Raw genomic sequence first — 23,223 nt, forward strand, 5'->3', positions numbered from 1 at the left:
ATTTACATCATAAAGATAATAGTCACACACATCATAAATATTATTTGGCATTTATTAGTTTCTTGGCTAATAAGGCGAGATAAAAGTTGACAATCATTGAACCAACTTAATCAGAAATTGAATAACTTCCAGGAAAACTCCTCTCCCAAACTGCCAAATTTTGCAAAAGGATTCCCTAGAGCTGATTTCTTTTGATTGGACTACTAGGCCTTATGTGTCTGGTTGCATTAGGTTTAGGTTTGATCTGAGGGTCAGATGGCCAGCCTGAATGGGTTGATATTCTGAATGTATATAAAATAGATAAAAGTGAGGGGTGCCTACGGGAGGCTCACTGGGTTGGTTGGGCGATCCTCTGTTTTCGACTCAGGTAGTGATCTCCTAGTCATGGTCAAGGGATGGAGCACCTCCCCTCACCCCTGCGTCCCCCACCCTCAACCCGCCATAGGGCTCCTCCCTCAGCAGGGAATCTGCTTGTCCCTCTTCCTCCCCCCTGCCCCTCCCCTACTCACGCATCCGTAATGTCTCTCTCAAATAAATAAATAATAACATTGGGATCTGGAACTAAACCTGGTTACCAAGACAGTTGCATCCAGGGTGAATGAGATCAATTCTCAGAGATACTCTACTTAGCTCCAGGTAGAGGACAGGTATCTATAAAGGTTTGCTGATTAACTAGACTGAGTTATATTTAAGTTAAGCGGTTTTGCAGCTCAGAGCAAACTCAGCATTTCCTCATGACCTGTTTTTCTCTATAAACCACTTATTTCTTCTGGACTAAATGAACTTGCCTACCCTTTTTCTAAATCATGTATGGGATCAGAGTGGAGTAGGAAACTTGATGATTTCATCTGTTCTGGTTTTCTGTTGCTGTTACAAGACACCCCAAAATTTAGTGTCTTAAAACAGCAATTAATGTGCTTACTAATCTGCAGTTTGGGCAGGACTTGGTAGTGATAGCTAGTCTCTGTTACAGTTGGGGCAGCTGGAATGGGGCTAGATGGAGGAGCTTCTTCCAACACGCTCACTCACATGACTGGCAAATTATTGTTGGCTCTTGGCTGGGAGCTCAGCTGTGAATGTTTATTAGAGGACTGGTGGCTGGTAGGAAGGGGGTTCCTTATTCTCTTTCCCTGTACGTCTTCCCAGGGATGCTTGTGTTGTTTCATACTATGGTGGCTGGGCCTAAGAGCAAATATTTCAAGAAGTTGCCATTTAGATATTGGAAACTGGCACAGTCTCACTTCCACTGAATTCTATTGGTCAAACAAACAAACACAGAGCCTATCCAGGTTTTAGGGGAGGGGACATAAACGTCATTTATAGATGGGAGGGATGTCAAACAACTTGTGGCTATTTATAATCCACTTCACCATGTCTGGCTTTTTTTTTTTTTAAGATTTTTTTTTTTGAGAGAGAGCACAAGTAGGGGGAGATGGAGAGGGAAAAAGAAACTCCCCGCTGAGTGGAGAGCCCAGCATGGGGCTGGATCGCAGGACCCTAAGATCATGTTCTAAGCTGAAGTCAGACGCTTAACCAACTGAGCCACTGGGGCTCCCCCACCATGTCCGCCTTTAAGAACAAATGGGCGTAAAGTTAATAATAGGACCCATTTACTTAGGCATATGCCAGTTACTGTGCTAAACACTTATAAATACATTGTCTTTTTTTTAAATACTTGAAACTCTACGAGAAAAAAAAGGTTGAGAAACGCAGAAGTACTTACATATGGGAGGTAAGGTAAGTGGAATCATGGAGCTGGGACTGGGTCCAGGCTTACTCCCAAGGGCATGTTTAACCAGTCATGCTTATATATTGCTCCAATTCCTGAGTTTTCATACAATACTCCTAGAAATCAGAACGTGATGTTTTTCTGCTAAAAATAGAATGGTGGCCTTTAAAGAAAATATTTAACACTTACTTGAATATATGTTTTTCATCAATAATCATTTAAAAATCCTTTGATTGTGGGTAAGCATTAAAAATTTTTTTCTAAGATTTGAAGGGGGGAGGGGCAGAGGAGGAGAATCCCTGCTGAGTGAGAGGCCAGGTTGTGGGCTTGATCCCACAACCAATGAGAGCATGACCTGAGCCAAAACCAAGAGGCAGACACTCAACCTACAAAGCCACCCAGGTGTTCCTATATTAAAAATTGTTTAATGGGGGCTCCTGGGTGGCACAGTTGGTCAGGCATCCAACTCTTGACTTTGGCTCAGGTTGCCATCTCAGAATTGTGAGATGGAGCCCCTTGTTGGGCTCCATACTCAGTGCTAAGTCTGTTTGTCCCTCTCTCTCTGCTCCTACCTCCCACCCAGCTCGTGCTCTGACTCAAAATCTTAAAAACAATTGTTTTAAGTGAATAAAAATGGACAATCTTGGAAAGAGCTGAACTTTGTTGAACAGTTTGTTTCCTAGATACATACTCAGGATGTTGGAAATTCATGCAAGTCATTTCCTGCAGATGAAATTTTTCTTTGATTGAATCCTTGTTTCCTGGCATGCAAATGGCACCATAACTTTACCTTGCTTTACTAATATCATTCCAAAAAGATAGTAAGTCATTAAAAACTTTTTTTTTTTTTTTTTGACTAGAACTCTGGGAGCATTTCCCCAATCATTGGAGAAATGCCGTAACTTAATTTTTTTGTTTTTCTATGTGGTACAATGTATCATCAGTAAAAGCCTAGCTTTCAATTTTGCTTAACATGCAATGCAGAATATTGATCTGTTTATTCTCTTCCACATTGTTATTCCCTAATTTTTTTCTCTTTTATGTGGTTTTTCCCTTTGAAGCAGTTCCAAGATTAAAACTTATGAACAAAATTCAAGGGTAGATTTCTAGAAAGCTAATAGGCTCCCGTATTCCTTTGATTTGTGACAGATTACCTATTAATTCTACTTTTCTCCACTGAACTTATAGACCACCTTCACTTCACTTCACTTCAAAGTCTCCCTACTGGACTTCAAATTTCCATGTTTTGCTTGTCCTCTGTCCTGCATACCCCGCCGCAGCCTGCCCCCACGCCTTCTCCATTCTCCGTATAGATGCCAGAGTATCTTTTGAAGTTATTTATCAAAGCACTTCCATACTTAAACTCTGTTTTCTACTGCACTTAGGATAAAATACAAAATCTTTAGCATGGCTTCATGACTGGTCCCCTGACTTCTCCAACAGGGGAGCACACTGTTGTACCATCTCAGTTCCTACCTTACTAGCTATGGGGCCTCCCATCAGATCCCGAAGCTCACTGAGCTTTCCTTCTTGTTAGGCCTTCACCTAGAATGTTGTGTTCCCACAGCTATATAGTCCTTGAAGCTTGTCCTCAGTGTCTCTACCTGGCTATGTCCTACTCCTTGGAGTTTTTACTGATAGTTAACTTACTCAGTGAGGTTCCTTCTGCCTCTTTCCACCCATCTAGATGAAGTGCCCCCATTCTCTCTCATAGTACCCTAATCTTTTCTTTTAAGGCACTGTTAAACAAATACATTGTTTTCCCCCCACTATCAGACATAAGCTCCATGAACAGATCTGTTTTGTATACCACATAGGTCCAGTGCCCAGAAAATATTAGGTGCTCAGTAAAGATCTGCAGGATGAGTAAATGATTACCTTTGCTTCTTAATTCTTTTTACTTGACCCTCTCCTACCCTAGAAAGGAGCCCTTAAAACTCAGAGGATGAGGTCTTGGAACCTTAGCAGTAGGCATCAATGAAAGTTGTGAAATCTTAGTCAAAAAAGGCAACAAATGTTTTATTTCTTCAATGCAAATTACTGTATTCACCACAAGCTAAAGAAGGGAACATATATATATATATATATATTTATATATATATTTGAATTTACGGAAGACTAAAGACATGGAAAAAAATCCAGCACCCCAACAAGTACGGCCAGGAAGGAAATCAGCTCTATAATAGGACAGTTTAATGAATTACAAACAAGAAAGGGTGGGAAAGGAAGAAAATAAAAATGTGCATTGAGTTTAAGACACTGTAAAACTCAGAAGACATATTTACTATTCAAGTATAAACTCAGTAAGGACTTGGCATAAATTGAAAGGCAGCTGCTGAGGTACACCATTATAAAATAAGTTCTATGAATTTACAATTCTACCTTCCAATTTTCTGGGAGAAAAAACCAAACTCTTGAAGGTCTTCACCAGAGACCCTGAGAGGGATTAACACTTTTGATGAAGACATAGTCAGCAATCCATGATTGAATTTACTATTCAAAAACATGTATTTATTTAAAACAATAGAAATACACGCTCTCAGACTGTCCTCTAAGAGTTTTTGAGACTGTTAGTTCAAGAGTTTCAAAGTATATTACTTCCAGAAACAATACTGATTAAAAAAAATTTTTAACAAAAAACAAAAAACCTGATTTGATGGTACCTTACAAATACCCTAAATACCAAATTTGCTCCAGTCTAACATTGCAATTAATTTAAGAATTCCTCCTGTATTGTTAAAACATTTTTTTCCTCAGAAAATGCAGGTACTGAAACTGGATAGAAACACCATGAATGTGAAAATACCACCAGTTTTCTGCAGTTAAAAAAAAAAAACTACAATGTTCTTTGGAATCACAGAAATATCAAAAATTGGGGTTTTTTTCCACAGTCTGTGCACCTTCTTTCAGGCCCTCCATGTTGCTTGTAGAATTGACCTGTGTGGTTCTAGTTTATAGATTCAAGTCTTGCAGTGCAATATCCACCATTAACATACCACTGTCTCTCTGACCAACCGGGAGTTATGCTTAACCCAGAAATGCTGTCATTTACTTCTCCATAATGACTTCTGCCCCAAATAAAAACTTTAGAATGAGACAAAACATTCTGTTAAACAATCAAATGCACCCAACATGGAGAATTCCAGTGTGGTTTCAGCACTTGGGAGGGCACGGTCTCCTATGGTTTTTGATGGAAGGACCACAGGCCTAGCTGTTAGCACTCAGCTTTCCTTGGCTTTAACAGGAATTTCTCAGGGTTGGCAAGTTGGGTTAGATTCTAAGAGAATTTTGTCTTTGACAAACTACCATTTTTAGCATAAAATCTGGCCATGGCTATAAGTTTCAATGTGCGCACAACTGATTAGAGTTTTTTTTTTTGTTTTTCTCTTCAACATTGGCTGGAATTGAGTAGAAATAAGTCCATGATGCCTCTTCACGTGTGTCATGAAATATGAGAAATCTGTCTGACTCTAGACACTATTTCCTTACGACACAACGGGCAGGTCTCCAGTTGCAAGGCACAATCCATACACAGGTCACTGAGGAGAAAGACACAAGCGCTGGTTAGGTTAGTGCTTCCAAAAGGCAAACCGACAATGTGCCTACTCAATCTGAAATATTAACAAGTTCGTTCAGTTAAAGGGTAATCATTACACATGGTTAAAAAAGGAACTAAATATATAAACCAACAATGAGTCTCCCTCCCATTTCTGAGTCCCCATCTTTCTCTTCTGAGGAATAAGTAAAAAATTCAAGTACATTCTTCCAGAAAGTTTGTACATACACAGCAAAAACTTACAGATGTGTATATATGGGTAGAGACACAACTTAGTTTCCCAGACAGCTAGCCATTTATCCCAATATTAAACAGTCCATTTTGCACTGCAGAACTGACACAAGGCCTTTATATGTTAAATTTTCATTTGTATGTAGTTAGTTCCATTTCTGGGTTTCTATTCTGTTCCAATGTTCTGTCATTCTTTTCATATACTGAGAGTAAACTATAAACCTTTATTTTAATATATCTTAAGATGTGGTAGGCAGGGTGCGTTCCTTCCATAACTCTACTCTTTCAGAATTTTCTTGCCTTAAATCACATAAACTTTTATTATTTTTTAAGATTTTTATTTATTTATTTGATAGAGATTACAAGTAGGCAGAGAGGAGGAAGCAGGTTCCCTGCTGAGCAGAGAGTCCGATGTGGGGCTAGATCCCAGGACCCTGAGACTATGACCTGAGCTGAAGGCAGAGGCTTTAACCCATTGAGCCACCCAGGCGCCCCTATCACATAAACTTTTAAATTAGCATTTCTATTTCTAGGGGAAAAAAAAGGTTGAGCCAAATTAAGTTGGTTTAGGGAAAATTATCACCTTTACAGCACTGAGAGGTCTTCTAAGAACAGACCCATTTATTCAAGCCTCATATTGCATTCTTTAGTAGCTTACAAGTTTTCTTCTTGTAGGCACCACATATCTCTTGGTATGTATTCTTAGCCTTTTTTTCCCCCCTAAAGTTTTTATTTACTCATTTAAGTAATCTCTACATAACCCCAAGATCAAAAGTTACATGCTCCACCAACTGAGCCAGCCAGGCAGCCCTGGTCTGGAGAAGTTTATATAGAATCTATCTATTCCCAGAAAGTCTGAAAGAATTCATCTGAAACCATCTGGTCTTAGTGTTTTTGCTGGGGATGGTGGGGGGGCGCGGAGAGGAAACAGTGCAAGTGCAAATGTAGCTTTGATAATCATCTCAATTTTTTCTATGGCAACAGGAATACTTAATTAATAATAATTAATAATTAATTAATAATTGTCCATCTCTTCCCAGGGTCAGCTTGAGTCATTCAATTTATCCAGATTTCCTTTTGCCTCCTTCCCCACTTTAATTAAAATTGTTGTTGCTAGGGGCGCCTGGGTGGCTCAGTGGGTTAAGCCGCTGCCTTCGGCTCAGGTCATGATCTCAGGGTCCTGGGATCGAGTCCCGCATCAGGCTCTCTGCTCAGCGGGGAGCCTGCTTCCCTCTCTCTCTCTCTCTGCCTGCCTCTCCGTCTACTTGTGGTTTCTCTCTGTCAAATAAATAAAATCTTAAAAAAAAAAAATTGTTGTTGCTGCTGAAAGTTGAGCTAAATTCTCTTACAACTCTTTAAGTTTCCTCTTCTAATTATCTGTTATGGAGACTGCTCAGACTTAAAATACCTGGTTCTAAGTTTTTAGATTTTGGCCCCCATTCCTGAGCATTTATTGTGTGCAAAACCACTGAGAAGGGCCAGAAAGCTCAAAGATGAGTAAGACCAGATACTGCTCTTTGGGACCTTAACAACCTCCCAGAAACAAAGATCAAAAAGGGTGCTGTCACTCTAATGACTGAAACCTTCAAAGGTGCTTAACTGAGAATTCTGGGCTATAGAGTTGCTGCCAAGGAACAGCCACAGCTGGAGTCACTGTGCCTTTCTTTCAGAAGCGAAACTGGTACAGCGAAGGGGGACATGAGATACACTGCCTGCACTTCCCTTAATAGCCAATTAGCTAACCGTGCATGGCAAAAATCAGCAGGGCAGAGACAAAGGCCCAGGTTGAGCCACATCTTGAGGTGACAAACTGGGGTCCATCCCTGCAGGCTCTGGACCCCCAGGAGACCCAGTGGTTAAAGCTCTATCAAATGTAAAAGGTTGCGGGGGAGAGCAGGGCAGAATAAGGGATATGAGGAGTTATAGGGAGTTGGTCCGGAACATCAGCCTGGGTACAGCTCATCCAGTCAGCCCACATGGGCCAAGTCAGGGCCAGCACACTGCTGAGCTCCTCTTCCCATTTCCAGCTTCAGCCAGGAGGCCTTCTTGGGGGCCACTGTACTTGTTGCTCTTGCTGGTGTTTGGACACTCTTCTGTAGGATCCAGGTTGCCCTCTGGTTCCTCTCATATAGCTGAAACTTGGTTAGATGGGAGGGAGGCACTGCCTTTTTAATGGTTAGGAGGGTAAATTGTACATAAGAAGGCTATAAAAATAAAACTAAAAGGGATTTCCCAAGAGGCTCATAAATAGTATTAAAGCATTTACATTTTGTGAGGTGAAAACTGTATTAAAAAACAGTACTGAGTAAACAAAATAATAACAGAGGCCTTTCATCAAGCAGCTTTAGGTACTTTCTAGAAGACAGCCATTCACTACCTGGCAAACTAACTTCTGATTCAGCCCACTTTGTATATAATCAACTTTAATGAACAGCTAAGGAACTAGAAACACTGTGCAGGGTCCAAGAGCAGACAGCCCCAGGATGGGCCACAAAGACGTGCGGATTACTTTGAGCTGAAAACAGTCAAGGTCTGAGAGACTCTGACCTCCCTGCAACTGCCTAAAAATAATTTAAACAGAGGACCTGTTACCAGTTATTAGCACACTAAGAAACTTACCTGCATAACTGGGCAACCTTTGTTTTCCAAACATCCCCTCTCACCTTCCTACTCATGGCTTTCCTCCCCTTTTTACTCCCAAACCACTACCCTTCCCTTAGTTTATGAAGACATATATACCTCATTTTGCTTGTCTCTGGGGTTTGTGTCTGTGTGGATTCCCCATACATACAAAACTAAATTTTATTTTCTCTGTATCATATAAATGTAATTCTGACTCCAATTTGAGGAACCCTGGACAGCACCAAATTCCTTCTTCCCCAACAACTATAAAAGCATTTCTAGAATAGGATGAAATTTTGCCTAATGTAATACACAAAAGAAATGACCAAACCCTCTCACCTGTGTCCACATGGCTTCAGTTGTGTGTCTGCTACTTCATCACAACACAGGGAGCAGCAGTTTTCCCGGATACTGACTTGCTTCAACAAAGCAAGACGCCTGTGCCTGAGTAGAGAATATAGTTTGAAACTTATCTGGTCAACAAATACATGGACCTATTAGCAGTGATGCATATTAAATGCTTTGAAAATACTCTGTTCATGTGAAGTATACTACGTATTCCTTAAGCTTTGTCCAGTAAGTTTCTCATACACGCATCTCATTTCAACCTTACAGTAATTTTCTACAGTACAGAACGACAGAGGCAGGGTCATTCCCATTTTACAAAGGCATAGTTCATGGAAATGATTTGCATAAGGTCACACACATGGGAAAAAGATTCAGGACTCAAATTCAAATCTTTTGATTCTCAGGCTAGTACAGTTTTATTTTATCAGCAAATTTTCACGTTTAAGTCCTACAGCTCTGAGAGTTTGATGAAAAGCAGTGGAGACTTTTCCAAGAAAATGCACATACACAAGTTCTTATACAATTTCAAGGTGTTGGGATGCCTGGGTGGCTCTGTTGGTTAAGTGGGTAAGCATCTGCCTAGTGATCTCAGGCTCCGGGGATCCCACATCAGCAGGGAATCTGCTTGTCCTTCTGCCTGCCATCCCCCTGCTTGTGCTCTCATGCTTTCTCTCTGACAAATAAATAAAATCTTTAAAAACAAAACAATTTCAAGGTGTTTATTGCTAGTCTAGCGCAGACTCTTCTGACTAGACGGTTAGAATCCTTGCATCACACTTTGACTCTGTTTGATGTGGAAAAGCAGACAGAACTGCTTTGCTGAAGGTACAACCCTGAGGCCTGGGTGAAAGAAACATGAAACATTCACTCTGTTCACCTTGGGACAAAGCCTGGAGATGCAGCAGTGAAGAGAGGACTAAGAACATATCCCTGCCTTCAGAGAGCTTACACTCCAGTGAAGGAAGACTAGAAAGAAACTAGGTGAAAGAGTAAAACACAGAATTTTAAGTGCTGATGAGCAGTATGAACAAAAAGCAGGGAGAAGGATAAGGTAGTTTGTACAGGAGGAGCAGGGAGATACCATTTTAAATACGGCCACGTATTTAAAATGCCACGGAAGGTGACATTTAAGACAGGAAGGGTGTGAGGGAATGAAACCTGTGGATATCTGGAGAGACACCATTTGTGATATTGTGACTTACAATAAATATATATTTGGTCTTCATCTGGGTTCCTGGCACAGAGGTCCTAAAACCCTGGAAATTTCCCCAGACAAGAGCAACACAGTTCTTTTGTTATGTTAATCAGCCACCTTTAAAAAGCCCCTAGTTAACCTAGGTTTTGGGCTGGTTGTCAAGGGAACCAGCCTTGTAATTAGTGGGTTGGTTCATTCCTAATTTCACTCCTCCCCCCACCTCCCAGGAGGGCAGAGGGGTTGGAGATTGAGTTCAATCACTAATAACCAATGTTCTCAACAATCTCATCTTCATAATGAAGCCACCATAAAAAACCAAAAGGGGAGGGTTTGAAAATCTTCAGGATTGGTGAACATGTGGAGCTTTCAGGAGAATGGTCCATTCAAAGAACATGGAAGCTCCTTGCCCCTTCCCACATGCCTTGCCTCTGTTCTTTATTATAGTCTTTTATTGTAAACTAGTAAGTAAACTGTTTTCCCAAGTTCTGTGAGCCACTCTAGCAAATTAATCAAACCTAATGAGGGAATCATGGGAACCTCCAATTTAGACATAGTCAGAAGCACTGTAAAATCTGAACTGTAAAATCTGCAGAGGGCAGCCTTGTAGGACTGAGCACTTAACCAGTGGGATGTGACACTATCTCCAGGTAGAGGGTGTCAGAATAGAGCTAACTGCTTGCTGGTGTTGGACAACAAACACTGGCCCATTCTAGAAGCAAGAAGAACAAGTGCCAAAGGCCCTGAGGCTATAATAGATCTGGTATGTTTCAGGAACAGCAAGGAGGCCTGGGTGGCTGAATAAGGAGCATGAACAAATGGGAGAGGGTAGGAGATAAAATCAGAGAAGTAATAAGGGAGAGGACAGGACAAATTGCATACAGCCTCCTAGATCACTGTAAGGATTTAAGCTTTCATCTTAAGTGAAATGAGAAGTCACTAGAGTCTTCTGAGCAGGGAAGAGCATGATCTGATCTAAGCTGTAACAAAATCCTTCTGGAGGCTGTGTTGAATAGATTGAAGGGGGCCCAGGCAGGAAAAGGAAACCAGCTAAAGGGCAGGGAAAAAATAATCCAGGTGGGAAAGGATGGCAGCTTGGACTATAGCGGCAGCAGTGAAGGTGATAAGCAGCAGTTGGATTTGGGATGTATTCTGAAGGCACAGCTCCCAGGGTGGATTTGGGATGTATTCTGAAGGCACAGCTCCCAGGACAGGACGTAGGAATAGCAGAAAGTAAGGTGTCAAAGACACTTTGGGATTCCGACAGGGAACCTGGAATGGCAATGGAGTTAGTAACAGATGAAGGAAGCTTGCAGGTCTCCTACATCCTGGTGTGAGTGGATGACTATTGTTGCTGAAAAGTGGGGGTATGGTGCTTCACTGTGCTCTTCTTGTTTTCTTTTGTGGGTATTTGAAGTTTCATATAACAAAAAGGTTAAGAAGCGGGGAAAAAGAATAAATGAAGGAAAAGCATGAGAGAAAGAGAGTACATACAATATAGAACAATTTACAAGATTCCAGATAGTCACAGGGCCTTGATCTGCCAGGAAACCAGAAAGGAATATATTCCAATGAGTAAACGAATACAAGCTGAAGAGAAGCTTCTGGAGCATAGGCTGAAGATATTAATGGCACAGCAAATGGTCTCAAGCACATCCACATCTAATGTCACAACACGTAATGTGGGGCAACTGGAACGTTAAAAAGGTGTAAGGTAGCAGCAGGCGGCTCCTGCGGCCTGGAGGAGACCCCTCATTCAGTCTCCCCTGACTCCCATGTTGGTGTCACTGTCAGAGCAGGGCGAAGTAAGCTCGCCCTCAACTGCAGCTTGCCTCTCGCTCGGGGCAGGCTGCACCTGGGGCCAAGCTGACAGAGAACTACGATATTACGGAGAAGCTGCCCATAAAATTAGGAGACTTTTTAATGGGTGACGCCTATTGCCATCTGATCTTTGCAAAGTTTAATTCTACAGGGGCGGTTCCCTAAATGCTGGAGCAGTGTGAACTGAGGCCAGCCTCCAGCGGAACTGCTGGGGCCTGCCCTCCCCTCTCAGGGTGTACGTCACAAGGCAGGCCAATTGCTGGGCTACATCCAAGCAGACAGGCTAAGCAAAAAAAAAAGAACAAGGTATGACAGACAAGTGAGGTATTTAGACCATCACCAAGAAGAGTTTAAAGTTCAGAATCTCTGTCAGGACCAACACAAGTTGAAGGGGAGTTCCAGGAATGACCCTCTGGTCCCTGAGCTGGTATGTAAGTGGCCCTTCTGTTCTTTCAATATTATAGAGGTTCCACTGTCACAGGCAATGCTGCTGGGTCACCATGTGACATTTTCTGGTTCATCTGGAAACTGCTGACCCGCTTTTCAGCCTTGAGACACTGAGTCCAAGGTGAAGCACAGCCCAGAAGGGCTGTTTACAGACCTGCTTTTTCAGACAAAACAGGAGTGAGGATTATAACAGTATGTTAAAGATACCTTCAGGGGCATGGCGGCCCAACCCTGGCTACACCATGGCCTTTGTGATCTCTGTGAGTGCTGAAGCAATCTCTGTCAATGATATAACATGTGTGGCATTAGTAGCAGGAACTCTCTTCCTCACACAGGGCCAGAAAGCAGCTCTGTTAAAAAATGATAACCTTTGGCTCATATCGTGAAACAAGCTTCAAGTTGAGGTCACTGCCAGCAAGCATCTGGAGTCTTTCCCAGCTTAAGGAAAAGATCATGTCATCTCCTAAGGGAGAAAACCAGGTATTCATCCAAGGAGATAATTAATGCCAATCACAGTTTCTGGCAAAGAAGGGCTATGAAATTTTACCCATGACGGGTAAAATTCACTGTCCTAAGGACTATAAAACAGTGTCAGCATCTTTGCCATATGGCTAAACCCAAAAAGAAATATGTTTCATTAAATCACAAAGTTAAAAGCACATTAAAAAATGTACTTGATTTCCTGATATTTAGGATTTTTTACTGACATTCAGATAAAGTTAGTTGGAGAGGCTTTTTTGTGTATGTGCATGTGTTATATTGTCTGGTTTTTATACCGATGTTATTTAGCTCATAAAAATTATTTGGAAGTGCTCTTTCTTTCTGGGTTCTGTAACTTTTTTTCTTTTTTCTGGTGCAAAAAGGTGAATTTATTAAAGCAGGGGGGCAGGAGGAACTGCTCACCTGAGATTGTGAGGAGCAACTGAATTGTGAGGAGCAACTGATTGTGCAACATTTTCTAAAAAATTCATTTACTAGAGAGAGACCTACAACAGAGGGAGAGTGAGAGAGGGAAGCATTATTCCCCACTGATCAGGGAGCCTGTTATGGGGCTCAATCCCAGGACCATGGGATCATGACTTGAGGCAAAGGTAGCCGCTTAATCAACTGGGCCATGCAGGTGCCCGGAGGGTTCTGTAACATTTTAAATAGTAATTTATCTGTTACTTAAAAATTTGGTGAAAATCTCCTATGAAACCAGCCGGATCTGGTATTTTTGGGGACTTACCCCTTACTTTGTTTCAATTAATTTTACAATAATAACTGGTTTGTTTATAATTCTTCCAAGATTACTTTGAGTAACTTTTATTTCCTAGGAGGTCATCCACTTTACTCAAGTTTTCAAAATTATTTATAAAAAGCTGAAAAAAGTCTCTCAAGGAACTGCTGTTTCAGCTTCCCATGAGAGGCACGTGAAAGTCTGGAGACAGCCTAAGCAGATTCCTTACCTTGGCAAAATGATTTTCTCTTCAGCTGTGAGGAAGGCGTAGTCATTAAAAGTGCTAAATTTCATAGATGGTGGATATTTGAATGGTTTTGCTCCAAAATTGAACTCACATTGTTGATATGACATGAAACTAGCTGCAGCAAAAAATCCAGACCTACAAATAAAAACAAGGACAGAGGTCAAGAGAATTCATGAAAACAGAATAAAGTTCATACACAAAGTGGCTTTGAGATGTACCCTAGCAGAAAAGGGTAACAGATTCTGTTTACTAACCTAGACAGCACTGTGACCCTGACAATATCCTGCCCTCATCTTCCTATATGGGCCCTCAATGACTCGAAATAAAATGATTTCTCATCACAACTGACCACATAAATAGAAAAAGTCTTCTTCTGGAGAAAAGTGAATTCCATGAATCTACCAAATTTTTGACTGAGGAAAGCTACTTACACAGTAGATGAAAAAACTTGCTTCTCAGGAGGCAGCTGGTTGCCATTTAAAAAGAAGATCATTTGCTTTTCATTCAAGTCTAACAGAAATCCCACTGTGTCTCCTAGTGGATAAAGTGGAACATTGTTAGGGTGAGGGTGTGCACCCCAGCCAGGGTTCTGCTTAGTGTCTCAGGGTTAATTATGTCACTGTATTAAATCTGCATCTGTAGCTATGTATTAACACATTCATCCTCCTTGCTTTTTCTGCAGCTGATCTAATATTTTAATGTACCATGAAGAAGAAAATGCTGCTAATTAATCAACTGTAAGCTGTATCCCAAATTTGAGGATGTTAAAATGTGGGAAAATGTGCATTCTGGGATCAGTGAAATATGGCAAGGTCAAAATATTGTGCTTCCTTGCCTCTCTAGTGAGTTTTAACTCCTAGAGGTAAAAACTGTCCAAAAGCAGGTCACATACATACATACATACATACAAACATACACACATACATACATATAAAAAACCATTCATCTTTACTCAAAGTTTTTTGCTTTTACTTTCTTTTTCTTTTTCTTTTTAAGAGGTTATTTAATTTTTTTTTTTTAAGATTTTATTTATTTATTTGAAGAGAGAGACAGCGAGAGAGGGAACACAAGCTAGGGGAGTGGGAGAGTGAGAAGCATGCTCTCCCGCTAAGCAAGGAGCCCGATGTGGGGGCTTGATTCCAGGATCCTGGGATCATGACCTGAGCCAAAGACACTTAATGACTGAGCCACCCAGGTGCCCCAGTTTTTGCTTTTTCAACTGTCAAAGGTAAGCACATGAAATTATGATAAGGAATATGGATACTCAAAGCTGGTGGAGGAGAATTTGCCAATAGATGGCAAAAGCCATGAAGTCCTGTATCTCCTAGGCAGAAGAGTTTCCCTTTCAGGGGTTTATCCTGGGAAACCAGAATGGCTTATTATATTATTTCATCATAGTTTAAAAAAAATAAAAATAAAAAATGTAACTCTCCAACCTCTCGGGGCACTGGCTGGTATAGTTCAATGATATAACGGGTTATTGAAAAAGCCATTAAAAATAATGTTATTTTGGGGTGCCTGGGTAGCTCAGTCAGTTAAGTATCTGCCTTCGGCTCTGGCCATGATCTCAGGGTCCTGGGATCGAGCCCTGCATCAGGCTCCCGGCTCAGCAGAGAGCCTGCTTCTCACTCTCCCTCTACCACTTCCCCTGCTTATGCTCTTTTCTCTCTCTCAAATAAATGAATAAAATCTTTTAAAAAAATGTTATTTAATGACCTGGAAAGCTGTTCAAGGCATATAACGACAGCAAAAAATACAGATGCCAAATTTTAAATGTTTAAAAAAGATTACAAGGGATTTTCATTTTGCTTTTCTCCCCCATTTTCCAAAGTTTTATGCTAAACATTATTTCAGTAATCCTTTTGAAAATTATTAAAAACACAAATGAGGTAATCTTTGCCGACAGTGCCTCTATCTTATGGTCTGCTAAAGGGAGAGGTTTTATGTTCCCTTAAGAACCTGCCAGCTGTTAAAAGGAGGGCTTATTTTGGCTTTTCCAGTTTTCTCTTTTCCCACACTGTCAACTGAGTTAATTAAATGGAGCCATCCCCTCACAGCAGTGACCAGATTCCTGTTCTTTTAGCATGTCTGAAAATTCAGTTGACATCTATAATGCTAATCAGGGCAGGAAACCAAGAGATGCTTGGAGAAGGAGCTCAGTTCTCTCCCCTGTATTGTTCAAAGCTGGGAGTAAAATCTTTCCAGGGGCTCCATCCCCTACTACATGGCTCTACATCCTCAAACAAAGTAGGGCCACTAGAAGGCCCCCCAAGAATACCATCCTTCGGGGCAATGGTGCTATAGCAGGGAGGTTTTCATTGTATTTAGTTGGGGGTAAAAAGACTCATTAATTTAAACCCTTTAACAAACTGCATGGCTCTAACTTTGCTGCTTGAATCTTTTCTTAATAAATGTTTTCATGGGTCTAAGGTCTTGGATGGAATGAACACTGACTGGGGCAAAAGAGATCACAAGGTAAATTGATAAGATATACTCCTGCCAAAATCCTAGAGCCATGATGAGAGTCCTGACAGCACATGACCCCTCAGCATTCCAAGCCTGATGTTTGGAGAATGGAAGCTGGGCAGGTAGGTATATTTGAGGCTGAAAGTGCTCAAGTGGTCCTTAAAAGCTGCTCTAGAGGGGACCAGAATGTGGCCACTAGAGAGTGCCTGCTCCTATCTTGCTCTGAAAACTCCTCATTTTACTGGTATTACAATGTCAGCATCTTCAGTACCTCCCTGGATGCTGATTCAAAGCATGTTCCCAGGGGGCACCTGGCTGGCTCAGTCCGTGGAATGTGCTACATTTGATCCTGGCATTGTGAGTTTGAGGAAGCTAGAATTCATATTTATCTTTTTTTTTTTTTTAAGATTTTATTTATTTGAGAGAGTGCGTGAGAGAGCGAGAGCACACAAGTGGTGGCGGGGGGTGGCGGGCAGGGGAAGAGGGAGAAGCAGACTCCCTGTCTAGCAGGGAATGATTTTGTTAAAGGAGGGGCCCCAGCAGAAGTGAACTTATCAGGAAGAATAATGCTCACATCCACGACAGGGAATACAAAGGCTCATATCCCTTATACATCACATCTTTGTCCATTAAAATATTTTAAGGCCTAACATCACAGATGCCTCATCATAATCAGATGTCTTCACCTGGTTGATAAATTCATGACAGAGAGGAATGAATACCTTCTTTCCAGCATGGGTGTAGGTGAGGCTTACTTCTGGCATTATACCAAATCAGCTGCCGGCAGCCATCGTAAGCACAGGAGTATTCGTCGTCCCCAATGCCGTAGCCTTCCTGGAGGGAGACAAGGCCCAGAAGATTAGCAAGCTCTGCCTGCTGTTTTCTGGGAAAAGATGGTATGTCTTTTGTAACCATCAACCTGGTGGCTGGAATCTGAAGCTTTCTGGATGAAGGGAGTCTATGGTTCTTTGAAGATACCAAAATTCTGACCTCAAGGCCTGGTTCTCTGTGACTAGATAATGACTTCACCAACAAATATCTCCCGGGTTTCACATGTGTTAGTTCACTGAATCCTCACTAACCACTTTGAGACTGGTGGCACGATACTACATTTTAAGAAAAAATAGAGGGTTCAAAGGTCCGAGAGGTCAACCATGTTGCCCAGTGGCAAATCATTACTCAGAAAGTCAAGTCTGGATGCTGGAATCTTCTGATTCCAAGACTGGTGCTTTCCACTTCATTGCAGCTGGGCAAATGTCTTTCTTGGATGTAGCAGACTGAATAACAACGACATGCTCAGAAATTTCAACCCTGGAGACAAGAGAAAGGTTATAGTGGACGATCAACTAATAGCTGTTCTGAGGTGAGCTCAATTGGAGCATCATTTAGGTCCTTGGCAGCTCCTTTTATTACTTACTGCCTTTTAACTATTTCAGTTGTTTTACAGTTAAAACATGGATGGGATCTTAAGAAATTATTTTAAGTGTTTTTTTTTCCTTAAAGGAGAATGAGTGAGAGAGAGCACAAGCCAGGGGAGAGGCAGAGAGAGAGAGAAGCAGCCTCCCCACTGAGCAGGGAGCCTGACATGGGGCTTGATCCCAGGACCCTGGGATCATGACCTAAGTCAAAGGCATATGCTTAACTGACTAAGCCACCAGGGGCGCCCATTTTAAGTGCTTGTGAAAAAATAGAAGAACCATGTAGATCAGATAGCTGTTATCTTTAAAGGTCAATAGTGAAAGATTCTTAGTGGAAAAAAGGTTTGAAAATATGGGCTAAATCCAAGTAAGATCTCAGGTTTTGGTGATGGTCTGCTTGTTTTATGGGGATAAATAATGCAGTGGAGATTGAATCCACCTGTTTTTTTCTTTTCTTTTTTTTTTTTTTTAAAGATTTTATTTATTTATTTGACAGAGAGAAATTACAAGTACACTGAGAGGCAGGCAGAGAGAGAGAGAGAGAAGGAAGCAGGCTCCCTGCTGAGCAGAGAGCCCGATGTGGGACTCGATCCCAGGACCCTGAGATCATGACCTGAGCCGAAGGCAGCGGCTTAACCCACTGAGCCACCCAGGCGCCCCCACCTGTTTTTTTCTTTTCTTTTTTTTTAAAGTAGGGTCTGTGCCTAATGTGGGGCTTGAACTTATGACCCTGAGATTAAGAATCGCATGCTCTATCAACTGATCCAGCCAGGTGCCCCAGTGGGGAGATCAAATGGAGAAAAGACTCAAACGCATTCCTTGACTACTTAAGACTACAATATAATGAATTCTGTGAGTGTTCTCCAAGTGAGGCTTCTGAACTAGCTGTTCTGAATGCACTACTCAGACTATTCAAGAGTTAAATAAACTTGCATCTACTTGTCTTCAGGCAGAGAAGAAATTCATCAATCTACTAGAAACAACACCTTGCTATTGCCTCCTTTCACAACCTATTGTAAAAAACTTGTTTTTTATTTTATGGGTGTTGGGCAAAGGCAAAGGCAAAGGCAAGCAATTCTTTTCTACCTTCACTTTCTAATGTCCTACAAAGTCCTCGATGGAACAATGGAAAGAAATTCCTAGAAGATTCCTAGCGACAAGAGTTGGTTAAGAGCAGACTTTACCACACAATGTCTTCCATCCCGGGATGAATTTCATGATACAGCAACATTGTGGGACAAACATGGAACTCTAATAATTTCAACCACAGATCAACTCTACAGACTAAGATGTAGGTCCTTCTGCCAAGCAGAGATGCACTTTAAAGATCCCTTTAAGATGACATCTCAGAGAGCAATCTAGATGTACCCTCTGTCAACCTGAAAACATTTCTAGCAGGATTAAGTATGGTTTTCATTGATTGAGACAGGTAAATGAGACAACAGGGTAGCTAGCTTAGCACTTGGAGTGATCATTTTGATCTACTTGTTTATGGTCATGTATATTTTAGTAATGAAAACATTACTAAAAACAAAGTTTTTTTAAAAATTTTTAAAGATTTTATTTATTTATTTGAGAGAAAGAAAGAGAGCATGAGAGGCGAGAAGGTCAGAGGGAGAAGCAGACTCCCCGTAGAGCTGGGATCCCGATGCAGGCCTTGATCCCAGGACTTCGGGATCATGAGCTGAGCTGAAGGCAGTCACCTAAACCAACTGAGCCACCCAGGTGCCCAAAACAAAGAAAGTTTTATCCATAACTTGTCACTTAGGAAATATTCTGAATCATTTCTCATGTGGTGAACACCATCCTTTTTTCTACTGTCCAGCATTCTAACCCCCTCTGGTTTTAGGAAGTGTAATGAAGATACAGTGTCCTGCTTCCTGCTCTAGAGGTGGAGGGGCAGGATGTAGGCTTGGCCAACTGGACCCTTCCAGCAGACACCCAGGGTGGTCTGAGTGACCCCATATGGAGTGATTTTGAGGGACTTGTGGGAGAGGTGTTGGCATCCTGGCCCCTAAAACACTGGCTATTGTATTTCTTGTCTCTTGACTCTTGGATGTTGCCTTGGTGCCCGTTTGCTTCCAAACCCCTCAAGACTCTGGGAGTTTTTAACAGGCTTTCAAGTTATTCCCCCTTTCTGTTTAAGATAGCAGAGTCATTTTCTCCAAGGCAAGGGGCTACAACAGGGGAAGGAGCATGGGTTATTTGGACCAGGGCTTGGATTTTTCTCCAGCACTTGGGGACTAGGTGACAATGGGCAAGTCTGTAAATTAATTTGTCAGACTTTAAATGGGAGAATAATACCTTCCCAAAGTCTTGAGAAGATTAGAGACAGTATGTGAAAGACCTGTCACATGGTAGATGCTTATGAAAAGGCAAAAGATATTTTAGATAACTCAAAATGTACCTTAAAGATTTGCTCCACCGAAACCTCCATAAAATATACAGCTCAGTAAGACAAAATAGTCTTTAAGGTGACCTGAACAAAGGCTATCCTTAAGCTTCTTATTTTAAATTCTTTTTTTTTTTTTTTCCTTAAGATTCTTAAAATTTATTCACTGGAGAGAGAGAGAGACAGGAGCACAAGCAGGGGTTGGGGGGAGAGAGATAGAAAGGGAGCACAAGCAGGGGAGAGGCAGAGAAAGAAGCAGACTCCTTGCTGAGCAGGAGCCCGATGCAGGACTCCATCTCAGGACCCTGGGATCATGACCTGAGCCAAAGGCAAACACTTAACCATCTAAGCCACCCAGGCACCCCTCAGCTTCTCATTTTAATGCTTGATCTCTGAGCCCAACACTTTGATCATCCTTTCAAAACCAAAGCCTAAGCAGTAAGAATTAAAACAAGAGGCAGTGTGGATGGACTTCAAGTCTTCAAGAAACTGGGTGTATCTACGGATGACTTATTCCATAAAACCACACCCTGTCTGTACAAGCAAAAAGATTCAGAATTGCCAGAACAATGTCCATTTGAAGCAAAGTTTTAAGTTTGGCAACATGATTACAATCCTACATTTGGGAAAGGAGATCTCAGACTTCACTGATTTCTAACAGGAAATCAACCAGTACTTGGATCAGGGAAAAAAATGTTATTCGTTACTTAAAGAAAGAAATTAAAAGTCTACTAAACAATTCAGAGGACAGGAAAACAGATTTTAAGCCTCTTAATTTGAGGAGCTGAAGTTTTTGCAACTATTGGGAGAAATCAGTTTAATCCACCAGAAAAAATGATCCAGCTTCACCAGTTATTAAAATAAAATGTTTTTGATATTCAGAATCAGATATACTACACCTAGATCTGTGGTGTGTTTGCTAGCAAATGAAGAGAAACAAATGCTGTATCAAAGCTTCCCCCCTAAAGGAATCCATCTTTCTTCTAGTTCTGGAGCAATTTTTTACATCCAAAGGAGGCGGCTCTCTAATTCTCTGAGATTTTTCCCATTTTCAAATGTGAATAAAACAACTACTGTAGAACAGAAAGGAGCCTGAATTCTAGTCTGAGATTCTTTAGGTCCCTCTTTTAGGCTCAGTTTTCTCATTCGGGAAATGGAAATTATGACCGTAAACACTGTGGTGGGAATCAGATGATTGGCTCTAAAATGACAATGTTCTGGAAATAAAGACTTTTCCCCCCCAAGTCCTAAAAAAACTGTCTTCAGGGCTGTCAGGGAAACTGATACCACCTGCTTTAAATCAGGGCCCAAGGTGAGAACTAAGAGACTAACTGGCATTGTTCTCCAGACCCATGTACTTCTGACTTCATGTTGCCACAATTGAGCCCCACACTTCCAGGTTTTACTGAAGGTCCAGTCAATGAGGAGGCCCTTCATCAGGGAAAGTTCCCAAAGAAAGCAATTGTAGATGGAGTCTAGTTTTCTGTCCTGGACAAGAATCTGACCTCTCTACTGGCCCTCTTCCTCCAATTGTCTCTCCAGCAAGGAGTTTAGCAAAACACCATGCACAATTCTAAGACATTATATAGCCTCACTGAAAGGGGCCCTTTCAAACTACACTTCTGGCAGGCAAGCTCAGTTTGGTTCACTTCTAAAACCCATCCATATGGGAGAGTGGTGTTTAGATGAACAAAATAATCCAAGGGATTTTCCCAGTTCAAAGGGCAAAAATCCTATGTCCATAAAAGATTCCAGATCAAAACTGGATTAATTCCAAACAGCTTAAAATTGGAATAACTCAAGAAAGCTGTTCAGGCTGGGCATCTGAAGGGTATAAACTGGCAAGAAATCAACATCTGTAGGAAAGGGAGGAACCCCAGCCTCGGACATGCAAGTAGCGGGAGCCAAATCCTGCTTCCTCTAGTGGGTTTCATCTTCCCTCTTTACATGACAGCTTTCTACAACAGAAGATAAATGCTAAATATTGGAAACAAATGTGCCCACTAGTTACAAAGTAAAAATCAAGTAAAAGAAGTCAAGCCAACATTTAGTATTTTATGAAAGGAAGAGAATTCCTACAAAGTTCTTAGAGCTTACACGTGAGGCAAAAGGCATCACGGGTTCCAGTATAAAAACAGAGCCAGAGAAGGGCGCCTGGGTGGCTCAGTGGGTTAAAGCCTCTGCCTTCAGTTCAGGTCATGATCCCAGGGTTCTGGGATCGAGCCCCACATCGAGCAGGAAGGCTCTCTGCTCAGCCGGGAGCCTGCTTCCTCCTCTCTCTCTCTGCCTGCCTCTCCGCCTACTTGTGATTTCTGTCTGTCAAATAAATAAATAAAATCTTTAAAAAAAACAAAATACCAACTGAGCCAGAGATCTGGCTGGGCTGGAGGAGAGCCTACAAAGACAAAGGACACACCCAACACCCAACCTCTAGGTGCAAATTTAAAACTCAAGGTGGGGGAAAAAACCCAAAGGACAATTTCCCTTGTGTCTTCTTATTTCAGAACCAGGTTAGCAAACCCCTGTGAGGTGTCTGGCAGCATTTGGTTCAGCCTGAGAAACGATTATCGTGCAAAACTCTCCGGAAAATTTGTGTCCTCCACCCACTCTCCAAAAAGCTGCTGTTGCCCTGTTTACACCGTTCTCTAGGGTACTCACATGATTGAGAAATTTGCTGTCTCGTGTGGCCCAGCCGATCTGCATGACACCAGAAGTGATCACGGTGACTTCGTAGTACCACACCCCCGCATCCACGCAAAAGGTGCAACGCACGCTTTCAAAAGAGGAGGCATCGCAGCGAGCCTGGCAAAACCAAAGTGTGTAACAGCCCACCATCAGTGCCCGAGACTGTGGAAGTTAGGTGAACACCCAGAGGTGGAATGTCTTTTCCTTATTAAAGCTTCTCGTGGACACTCGTTTCTTTCTCCGTGCATCCTCAGTGACACAAAGTGCAAAACAGAATGAAGCACACATATCTCTTTTGTAGCTTTACATCTAGGGAGTTCTAACAGGGCTGGAAGGCCTCAAAGATGGCTGTAGTAAGCATTAACGAGGGCTACTTTTTGAAGTACCCTTCCGATAGAATCTTTTATGAATGCATCAACATGGCCTAAGCCTGCACTTGTTAGGATGCAGAGAGGGGAAGACACTGAAGGGTATAAGATGGGGTACCTAAAAATAACTGAAAGCAGAAAACTACGGCAGGCATTTGGCAATAACGTAAGATCAAAGAGCTGTCTGCAGCCACTCTTCAAACGGCTCTTTAATCTTGACGTGTCTTGTGCCTGATGGTGCCACCTTCCTGTACATAAGCAGCTTTCATCAAACTGCACCACCAAAACGGCAGCATTTCCAACGTACAGGAGGAAGGGAAGCGCTAGCCAGAATATAACTGGTAATGCAGGGGTTCAAAAAGGAAGGGCCTCTTTTAGAAACACTAGTCTCTGCACCTTTAGCTGAATAAAGAGGCAGAGATTGAAAACAGACATACTTAAATCAAATTGCCTATAGGGAACACACTGAGGGTTGCCAGAGG

The 23,223-nt window shown here is 41.8% G+C and overlaps 1 protein-coding gene across 2 annotated transcripts in view; it reads right to left on the minus strand.

Moving 5' to 3' along the window:
* Positions 1-3,723: 3,723 nt before the first annotated feature.
* The window catches only part of RSPRY1 (ring finger and SPRY domain containing 1), a 46,003-nt gene continuing 26,503 nt past the window's right edge, over positions 3,724-23,223 (minus strand). For both annotated transcript variants that reach the window (XM_082712423.1, XM_082712422.1), the window contains exons 10-15: positions 22,347-22,490; positions 16,601-16,712; positions 13,844-13,946; positions 13,395-13,547; positions 8,478-8,582; positions 3,724-5,268 (exon numbers count right to left, since the gene is read on the minus strand). In XM_082712423.1, the coding sequence (XP_082568549.1) occupies positions 5,172-5,268; positions 8,478-8,582; positions 13,395-13,547; positions 13,844-13,946; positions 16,601-16,712; positions 22,347-22,490 (714 nt within the window). In that variant the 3' untranslated portion in view covers positions 3,724-5,171. The remainder of the gene's footprint in view (positions 5,269-8,477; positions 8,583-13,394; positions 13,548-13,843; positions 13,947-16,600; positions 16,713-22,346; positions 22,491-23,223) is intronic.

Source organism: Mustela nivalis, assembly GCF_964662115.1.
Source record: "Mustela nivalis genome assembly, chromosome: 18".
NCBI lineage: Eukaryota > Metazoa > Chordata > Mammalia > Carnivora > Mustelidae > Mustela > Mustela nivalis.